Genomic DNA, 10,513 nt, shown 5'->3' with positions numbered 1-10,513 from the left:
CCGACGGCGGCGCAGGCCGGCGCTAACCGCCCCCGCCTCCTTCCCGCCGGGTCCCGCCTCCCTCCGAGCCCCGGGGCGGGGCCAGGTCGATTTGGGATGGGAAGGGAGAGGAAAGGGGCGGAGGATGGAGACCTCGAGGGACCTGGATCCCTGGCGGAGGCGGGGTCCTGGCAGTCGCCAGGATGAGCTCCGGAGAGGACGGCGGGCCGAGAAGCCCGGGGAGGGACCTGCAGCCCCAGGTAGAAGCGCGGGGATGCGCCGTGTTCGGGTAAAAACATCTCCTGGGCCAGAAGGCCTCTGAGAGGGCAGCTGCAGGGGGCGGGTGTGGCGGGTGTTGGGGGCTGAGGGCGACCCGTGAGGTGGGTATTGGCTGCTGGAGCCGCTCTGAGGGGCGGTAGCGGGCAGAGTTGCGGTCCAGGGAAGCCCGCCAGGAGCAAACTTTGCCCCTGTTGTTGTTTCTTGGGAGCTTAGGGTTGAGCCCAGTTCCTATGGTGACCGCTTTGCTTCCTACTGTGGCTCTCCGCTTGGTCGTTGCAGGGACTGTTCTGTTTAGAAACGCTCTGGAGTGGAGCTGAGGAATTTGGAAGCCAGAGATTTGGGGGTTCAACCTGGCTCTTCCTGACTCCCAGCCTCTCACTTCTAAGCCACTTTATAGACTTTGCGAGGTGAAGGGCCGAGATTACGTAGGCAATTGCGTGAAAATCTCATATAATTACAGTAGAAATTATACACCAGAAAGGCAGGGTACGCTGGCTTTCCTTTGAAAAAGTACTTGAGGTTTAAATTGAATAACTCTGCGGCGATCAGGGAGCTGATACCTAAACACGCATAGGAATACACTTTTTTTTTTTTTCTTTAAATAAAGTCAAGGATAGCGATTTCAGGAAACGTTGCATAGATGACACAGGGTCTCTGTTTGTTTTCCTTTTTCCACTTCAGGCCATTGTATCTCACGATATTCGTTGTTTTAAATTTCCTCTAGTGGTTTTCAGAATTACAAGCACACTTTTTTTTTTTCCAAACTGTAAGGAAATAAATAGAATAATCGGGTTGCAACTAGAAAAAAATACGTTAGTTATAACTATGAAAGGAAAGTGTTACATTATTCACATCTGCCTCCAGGATAAAACTGATTTTTGTTTGTATGTTAATTAATGACTGAACTAAGCCATTTAGTCTTAATTAGTGGGTAATAACTAGGGAGGTACATTAATGATATATTTATTTTAAACAGTATACACTTTAGCATTATTTAATGGCAGCTCCCAAAATAAATCTTGTTTACCTTCTGAAAAAAATCACTGCTTATGGCCCAGCAGATGTAGACGTTCTCTGGCCTCTCTCTCTTCTTTTTCAGGTGCTTCTTTTTCAGTTTGTTTTAGGATCATTTGCTTTTAAAAGTACTCCACATACAGAGGCAGTTAGAGCAGGTGTTGTTATTCATTCCCTTTTCCCATCACACGCTCCTCCTTGTCCCCTTTCATGACTTCTCTGATAGACACTTCCTTGCTTTTCCTTGTAGTTTCACCATCTTTGTATGTGACCATGCACTTTCTAGTTTGGCTTGTTTTTGAACTTTATGTAGATGGGATTGTACTAAGTTTTCCTTTGTATTTTGCTTCGTTACTCAACATTGTCTTTAAGATTGATCCTTTTTATTGCTTGTAGTTAGTTTGTTGTTTGTTGTTCCATTGTAAGAGTATACCACAATTTACCTACTGTTGGTGGACACTAGGGTTTCTATGGTTTTTGGTAAATATGAGGAACACTGCTGTGAATTTTCTTGTACACACACCCCACATAATCTCTTGAAGTGTGCTGGTTAGTAAGGTAGTTCTATTTGTCTTAGTTATGCTATTTATGTCAGTCTATATTAAATTCCTTTGGTTCTGAAAAGCCTCTTGACAACAACTCTTTGACCCCCTTCTTATGTTTCCAAGAGGAAGTGATAAATGATTCTTCTCCTAAGGCCATTGTTTTATGCTCCTTAAAAAGGGCAAGTTATTTCTTCACAGTACAGTCTGGAGTGAAGAGAAGTGAGGAGCTTGGGTTTGGATGGAATGACTGGAGAGATTATTTCTTTTTAAGAAAGGTTAAACAAGTGACCTTACTGTTTTGTTTGAAGTGAATTCCCAAAACATTTATTCACTTATTTTTTATAAATACAGAACCCACCTCAAAATTATTCATAAAATTTTATGTGGTTTTCTACATCCTTCTGTTAGTGAAGCTATTCCTTCCTACTTCAAAGTGTCTTTCAGTCTAAACTTTTGGAGACAATTTTCTAAAAAGAAAACAAGTTGACCTTTTGTGGAACCAGATTTCAGAATCCTATATAAGATACTCCAGTATTTTCAATTATTCTATCAAAATATTCAATAGACGTTTGTTGAGCACATATTATATTTTGCTCAACACTGATGATACTTTTTAGCATGTGATCTTAACTGCTGTTTCACTGAGAAATTAAAATTCTGCCAGGCAGGCACTTCTTCAGATTTCTACCCCTTCTCATCTAAATCGTCACCTGACCTTGCTTTTTTCTGTCTTGTCTCAAAGGACAGTGCGTACCCTTTACCTGGGTTTCCTCTTACTAGCTTATTGGCCTTTGTCCTTTAGTTAACATTAACGCATGTCTTAGGAATTGTCATTGTGTTTATACTGTAAGAATTCTTAACCTGGAGTACAAGAACTTTGGGGAGTTCTTGAACCCCCTGGAGTTGTTTGTAAAGTTTTGTATGTGTTTGCTTTTTCCTGGGGTAACGACCTAGGGCTTTTGCTTAATTCTGAAAGGGGTCCTTGATATAGAGGAAATTAAGAAGCAAGTTTTTCTCCTCTTCTGTTGGCCCTTCAACAACCCTGGTCTTTTCCCAAATTTTGTTCTACCTTTCTTCTCACAATCATGCTCTGTAAAAGAAATCTACATTTTCTTTTTCTTTGCTACTCATTCATTTGTTAGTCCTCCTACCATTGAAACTACCTTGTTTGAATCATCAAAATTCATTATTTGGGAAATGTTTTATTGAGTACCAACTTTGTGCTGGGCACTCTTCTAGGCATTAGGGATATAACAGTGACTGGATAAGAGCCTAGATCACTTGGAGCTTACCTTTGGTAGGGGGTGACAAACAATAAACAAATGAAGAAATAAGTGATGTGATTTCAAATAGGGTTAAGTGCGATAACCTAATGGGCGAGTGAGTAGGAGAGAGGCTACTTTAGGTAAGAGGTTGGGGAGGACCCTCTGATATTTCAGCCAAATTGCCGAGGGTAAGAAGGAGCCATTCACGTCAAGGACTTAGGGGTGAGAATGTTCCTGACAGAGGGAAAGCAAGGGAGGAGGCCTCAAAGTGGAATGAGATTGGCACAGTACAGGAACAGAAAGAAAACCAATAAAGCTGGTGGGTGAAAAAAGAATAGAGTAGTAGGTCTATTTAGGGAAGTGAAGGCAGGGCCCAAATCATGTAGGACCTTAGAAAGTTTGACTTTTTTAAGAAAATTGAAATCGTATCAAGTATCTCTTCCGACCACAGCGCTATGAGACTACATATCAATTACAGGAAAAAAAACTGTAAAAAATACAAACGCATGGAGGCTAAACAATACACTACTAAATAACCAAGAGATCACTGCAGAAACCAAAGAGGAAATCAAAAAAGTACCTAGAAACAAATGACAATGAAAACACAACAACCCAAAACCTATGCGATGCAGCAAAAGCAGTTCTAACAGGGAAGTTTATAGCAATAAAATCCTACCTCAAGAAACAAGAAGCATCTCAAATAAACAACTTAACATTACACCTGAGCAATTAGAGAAAGAAGAACAAAAAAACCCCCAAAGTTAACAGAAGGAAAGAAATCATAAAGATCAGGTCAGAAATAAATGAAAAAGAAATGAAGGAAACAATAGCAAAGATCAATAAAAGCTGGTTCTTTGAGAAGATAAACAAAATTGATAAACCATTAGCCAGACTCATCAAGAAAAAAGGGAGAAGACTCAAATCAACAGAATTACAAATGAAAAAGAAGTAACAACTGACACTACAGAAATACAAAGGATCATGAGAGATTGCTACAAGCAACTATATGCCAATAAAACAGACAACCTGGAAGAAATGGACAAATTCTTAGAAAAGCACAACCTTTCAAGACTGAACCAGGAAGAAATAGAAAATATGAACAGACCAATCCCAAGCACTGAAATTGAAACTGTGATTAAAAATCTTCCAACAAACAAAAGCCCAGGAGGTGGGCTTCACAGGTGAATTCTATCAAACATTTAGAGAAGAGCTAACACCTATCCTTCTCAAACTCTTCCAAAATATAGCAGAGAGAGGAACACTCCCAAACTCATTCTACAAGACTACCATCACCCTGATACCAAAGCCAGGCAAAGATGTCCCAAAAAAAGAAAACTACAGGCCAATATCTCTGATGAACATAGATGGAAAAATTCACAACAAAATACTAGCAAACAGAATCCAACAGCACATTAAAAGGTTCATACACCATGATCAAGTGGGGTTTATCCCAGGAATGCAAGGATTCTTCAGTATATGCAAATCATTCAATGTGATACACCATATTAACAAATTGAAGGATAAAAACCATATGATAGGGCTTCCCTGGTGGCGCAGTGGTTGAGAGTCTGCCTGCCAATGCAGGGGACGCGGGTTCGAGCCCTGGTCTGGGAGGATCCCACATGCCGCGGAGCAGCTCGGCCCGTGAGCCACGATTACTGAGCCTGCGCGTCTGGAGCCTGTGCTTGTCACCGAGAGACCGTGATGGTGAGAGGCCTGCGCACCGCGATGAAGAGTGGCCCCCGCTTGCCGCGGCTGGAGAAAGCCCTCGCACAGAAACGAAGACCCAACACAGCCATACATACATACATACGTACATAAATAAAAAGAATGTAAGCAGACAAGAATATCATTAAAAAAATAAAATAAATAAAAAATAAACCATACGATAATCTCAGTAGATGCAGAAAAAGCTTTTGACAAAATTCAACACCCATTTATGATAAAAACTCTGCAGAAAGTAGGCATAGAGGGAACCTATCTCAACATATAATAAGGCCATATATGACAAACCCACAGTCAACATCATTCTCAATGGTGAAAAACTGAAAGCATTTCCTCTAAGATCAGGAACAAGACAAGGTTGCCCACTCTCACCACTGTTATTCAACATAGTTTTGGAAGTTTTGGCCACAGCAATCAGAGAAGAAAAAGAAATAAATGGAATCCAAGTTGGAAAAGAAGAAGTAAAGCTGTCACTGTTTGCAAATGACATGATACTATACATAGAGAATCCTAAAGATGCTACCAGAAAACTACTAGAGCTAATCAATGAATTTGGTAAAGTAGCAGGATACAAAATTAATGCACAGAAATCTCTTGCATTCCTATACACTAATGATGCAAAATCTGAAAGAGAAAATAAGGAAACACTCCCATTTACCATTGCAACAAAAAGATAAAATACCTAGGAATAAACCTACCTAAGGAGACAAAAGACCTGTATGCAGAAAGCTATAAGACACTGATGAAAGAAATTAAAGATGGTACAAACAGATGGAGAGATATATCATGTTTTTGGATTGGAAGAATCAACATTGTGAAAATGACTATACTACCCAAACTAATCTACAGATTCAATGCAATCCCTATCAAATTACCAATGGCATTTTTTATGGAACTAAAACAAAAAATTTTTAAATTTGTATGGAGACACAAAAACCCCGAATAGCCCAAGCAGTCTTGAGGGAAAAAAACGGAGCTGGAGGAATCAAACTCCCTGACTTCAGACTGTACTACAAAGCTACAGTAATCAAGACAATATGGTACTGGCACAAAAACAGAAATATAGATCAATGGAACAGGATAGAAAGCCCAGAGATAAACCCCTGCACCTATGTTCAACTAATCTATGACAAAGGATGCAAGGATATACAATGGAGAAAAGACAGTCTCTTCAATAAGTGGTGCTGGGAAAACTGGACAGCTACATGTACAAGAATGAAATTAGAACACTCCCTAACACCATAGGCAAAGATAAACTCAAAATGGATTAGAGACGTAAATGTAAGAGTGGACAGTATAAAACTCTTAGAGGAAAATATAAGAAGAACACTCTATGACATAAATCACAGCAAGATCCATTTTCTTTTCTTTTTCTTTTTTAATTAAGAATAAACAGTCAATTTTATTGGGCTCATACTAAGAATCCATGGGTTTTGAGGACCTCTGTGAATTTGTCAGTTTTCTTCTCTGTGTTCTTTTCAGCCTGCTTCCATAGCCTCGTGAGCTGCTGCTTTTTCCAGTAGTGGATCTTGGCCTTCTCCTTTCTCTTCTCCTCCAGGGTGGCTGTTACTGCCTGGTACTTCCAGCCAACCTGATGAGCCAGGCACCCTAGGTAGGCAAACTTCCGCATAGGCTTCAGACGCACAACCTTGAGGGCGGTAGGAACCACCATCCGCTTTTTCTTGTCATAGGGTGGCAGGATCCCATCAAACACCTTGAGGCTGTCCAGAGCGGCCTGGCCTTGCTTGGTCTTATGGGGCAGCATGCCTCGCACTGTCTGCCAGAAGATGTGGCTGGGGGCTCAGAAGTGGTAGGGGCTGCAGGAGGGGTTGGTGTTCATCCGCTTGCAGAGGAATGCCAGGTACTTCAACTTGTTTCTATAGAAATTGCCAGAAATGTTGATGCCCTCACAGCGCACAACCACCACCTTTTGACCCAGAAGCACCTGCTTGGCCATGATGGCCACCAGGTGGCTCAGGAGATGGCCTCAGCCATCGAGAACCAGGACCTGCCCCTCCGCCATCTTCGGCAGCTGCTTCCAAGACCTTTTTTGACCCACCTCCTCAAGAAATGGAAATAAAAACAAAAATAAACAAATGGGACCTAATGAAGCCTAAAAGCTTTTGCACAGCAAAGGAAAACAAAAACAAGATGAGAAGACAACCCTCAGAATGGGAGAAAATATTTGCAAATGAAGCAGCTGACAAAGGATTAATCTCCAAAATATACAAGCAGTGCAATATCAAAAAAACAAACAACCCAATCCAAAAATGGGCAGAAGACCTAAATAGACATTTCTCCAAAGAAGAAATACAGATTGCCAACAAACACATGAAAAGATGCTCAACATCACTAATCATTAGAGAAATGCAAATCAAAACTACAATGATGTATCACCTCACACCAGTCAGAATGGCCATCATCAAAAAATCTACAAACAATAAATGCTGGAGAGGGTGTGGAGAAAAGGGAACCACCGTCTTGCACTGTTGGTGGGAATGTAAATTGATACAGCCACTGTGGAGAACAGTATGGAGGTTCCTTAAAAAACTAAAAATAGAACTACCATATGACCCAGCAATCCCACTGCTGGGTATATACCCTGAGAAAGCCATAATTCAAAAAGAGTCATGTACCACAACATTCATTACAGTACTACCTACAATAGCCAGGACATGGAAGCAACCCAAGTGTCCATCGACAGATGAATGGATAAAGAAGATGTGGCACATATATACAGTGGAATATTACTCAGCCATAAAAAGAAACGAAATTGAGTTATTTGTAGTGAGGTGGATGGACCTAGAGACTGTCATACAGAGTGAAGTAAGTCAGAAAGAGAAAAACAGATACCATATGCTAACACATATGTATGGAATCTAAAAAAAATAAAATAAAATGGTTCTGATGAACCTAGGGGCAGGACAGGAATAAAGACACAGACGTAGAGAATGGACTTGAGGACATAGGGAGGGGGAAGGGTAGGCTGGGATGAAGTGAGAGAGTAACATTGACGTATATCCACTACCAAATGTAAAATTAGGTAGCTAATGGGAAGCAGCTGCATAGCACAGGGAGATCAGCTCGGTGTTTTGCGACCACCTAGAGGGGTGGGATAAGGAGGGTGGGAGGGAGATGCAAGAGGGAGGGGATATGAGGATATACGTATGCATATGGCTGATTCACTTTGTTATACAGCAGAAACTAACACAACACTGTAAAGCAATTATACTCCAATAAAGATGTTAAAGGAAAAAAGAAAAAAAAAATGTGAGCTACCTTTGTAGGCTAGAGATTAAAGCAAAAAAAAAAGTTTGACTTTTATTCTGATTGCAGTGGGAAGCCATTGGAGTGTTTTGAGCAGGATCTCATTATTTTAAGATGATTGTTTTGATTTCAGTTTGGAAAACAGGTTGCAGGGAGCAACAGTAGAATCAAAAAGGCCAGTTAGGAGACAATTGCAGTAATCCATGTGGGAGATGATGGTGACTTGAACCAAGTAGGTGATAATAAAAGTGTACAGAAGTAGATGGATTGGGGATATATTTTGGAGGTAGATCCAAAGGGCTTTTTGATGGATTTGATGAGGTTCAGGGAAAGAGGAAACAAAGACAACACTTTGGTTTTTGACCTTGATCACTGCACAAATGACAGTGCCATTTGACATGGAAAGACTGGGAAGGAACATGGTGGAGGCAGGGTTGAGAGCAGAAGTGCAGGTGGGGAAATTGAGGTCTGTTTTAACATGTTGAAGTTGTGATGGCTATGGACATCCAATAAACAATATAATGTGTTAAATGCTCCAGTAGGGATATGGTCATAGTTTGGAGGGAACATGGAAAATATATGCTAAGTCTTTGGGGGGGAAGTAGAAGTCAGAAATACTTTTTTGTAGTCCTGTATTCCCTTAGCATACATGTATGTGGCACTAATCATACTGTACTGTAATTTCTGATTTGTTTTGGACTTCCCTAGATTCATTGAGGCTTGAAATTGTAAGTTTTCTGTTTTTGTTTTATTTTTATTTTATTTTATTTATTTTATTTTGGCTGCATTGGGTCTTTGTTGCTGCATGCAGGCTTTTCTCTGGTTGCGGCGAGCGGGGGCTACTCTTCATTGCGGTGCGCAGGCTTCTTGTTGTGGTGGTTGGGAACACGGGCTCTAAGTGCGCGGGCTTCAGTAGTTGTTGTACACGGGCTCAGTAGTTGTGGCTCGCGGACTCTAGAGCGCAGGCTCAGTAGTTGTGGCGCACGGGCTTAGTTGCTCCGCAGCATGTGGGATCTTCCTGGACCAGGGCTCGAACCCGTGTCTCCTGCATTGGCAGGCGGATTCTTAACCACTGCGCCACCAGGGAAGCCCCTTGAAATTGTAAGTTTTTATTTGTTTTCCATCTTTCTAGCCCCCAAATCTAATATTGGTTCATCCTTATCCTAGCTGTTTATAAATTTGTTTGGTAAGTGAATAAATGTTACAATCTGATAGTATGAACTTGGAACAGTGATAGTAGCGATGGAAGAAATGTGTTTGAGAGAGATTTTAGTGAAAAGATCAGTAGGACATGACGGCCAATTAAATAAGTTGAGTCAGTGAGAGGAATTAGTAATAAAAGTAATTGTAAATAATAATAATATATATAGCAGTTATTATTTATTGCCAGGCACTGTTCTAAGTGCTTTACATATAATAACTCATTTAATCCTCGCAACAACTCTATGAGGCAAGTACTGTTATCATCCCTATTTTAGAGATGAGGAAGCCATGGCCAGAGAAGTAACTTGGCTGTGGTCATGCAGCTAAGAAGGGGCAGAACAGGCATTATGAACCGAAGCAGTCGAGGCTAGAGAACATGCTCTTAACCACTATGCTGTGTTGCTTCCCCATTGAGAATGATTGTGATTCTAGCTTGGGTCTTTATGATGACAATTTGCTGCTTACAAAGTACTTTACTTGCGTTCTCTGAGATCTGTACAGGAACACAAGTTCCATTCAGAGTTCCATCTAGAGATCACTGGAAGGTGGAAGATATTCAGGGGCCTGAGGTGGAGAACCTGGCATGCCAGGCATGGGCATTTCAGATACACTGATTTCTCTCCCTTTTTACTGCCTCCAAAGCTAGTGCAGCTCTAATATGATGGCTCACAATTGTCAGGTAGACTCTTGGTCTCTTTATACTTTTAATTTCTAGACTAGACTGATAGTAAACTTGACTGTTCATTTTACCAAAAAGAAGAGGGAAGGTTCCATTTTATCTGCTTTAGTACATTGCTTCATTATCAACCTCTACAAATTTGTATTGACACCTTCCTGTTATCCAAAGAACTCTGTGCAGATTGGTGGGAATACAGAGAGCTCTAGGATATTATTTGTTAAGATTCTAGTAACTGTGTGAGGAAGACATATCCAGAAAAAGTAAATAGCTACATAAATTGTTCTATTACCAAGATATTTGGATGTCTCAATGAAGAGGTGATCACTATTCGATGGAGAAGAGAGAGAAAACCTCCTAGAGAATATGGAATTCAAGCTGAGCCTTAGAAGTGTCTTTACTTCAGTGGAGAAAAGAGTGAGGGCAAAGCTCATGAACAAAAGAGAATATGTTTCTGAATGTATGTATAAAGAAGGTATAGAATAGTTTGCCTTTAATAGAGGGGTTCTTGGAGGTGTCAAGTAGGAGATAAATTTGAAGAAGTAGGAAGGGACCAAATT

General features: G+C 40.8%; 1 protein-coding gene and 1 pseudogene across 12 annotated transcripts in view; one reads left to right on the top strand and one right to left on the bottom strand.

Moving 5' to 3' along the window:
- TSGA10 (testis specific 10) overlaps window positions 1-10,513 on the top strand; it is a 101,630-nt gene that overhangs the window by 214 nt on the left and 90,903 nt on the right. For 6 of the 12 annotated variants that reach the window (XM_068564196.1, XM_068564193.1, XM_068564195.1 and 3 more), the window contains exon 1: window positions 133-239. The exons of 4 other annotated variants lie outside the window; for them this stretch is intronic. In XM_068564196.1, the coding sequence (XP_068420297.1) occupies window positions 183-239 (57 nt within the window). In that variant the 5' untranslated portion in view covers window positions 133-182. Of the gene's footprint in view, window positions 1-132; window positions 269-10,513 lie in introns of those variants that run through there. 2 more of the 12 variants (XM_068564192.1, XM_068564198.1) reach the window with 2 other exon arrangements.
- On the bottom strand, window positions 6,219-6,830 carry LOC137777812 (large ribosomal subunit protein uL13 pseudogene; annotated as a pseudogene).

The sequence above is a fragment of the Eschrichtius robustus genome, chromosome 15 (assembly GCF_028021215.1).
Source record: "Eschrichtius robustus isolate mEscRob2 chromosome 15, mEscRob2.pri, whole genome shotgun sequence".
NCBI classification, from domain to species: Eukaryota; Metazoa; Chordata; class Mammalia; order Artiodactyla; family Eschrichtiidae; genus Eschrichtius; species Eschrichtius robustus.
This window is presented reverse-complemented; position numbering and strand designations above follow the sequence as displayed.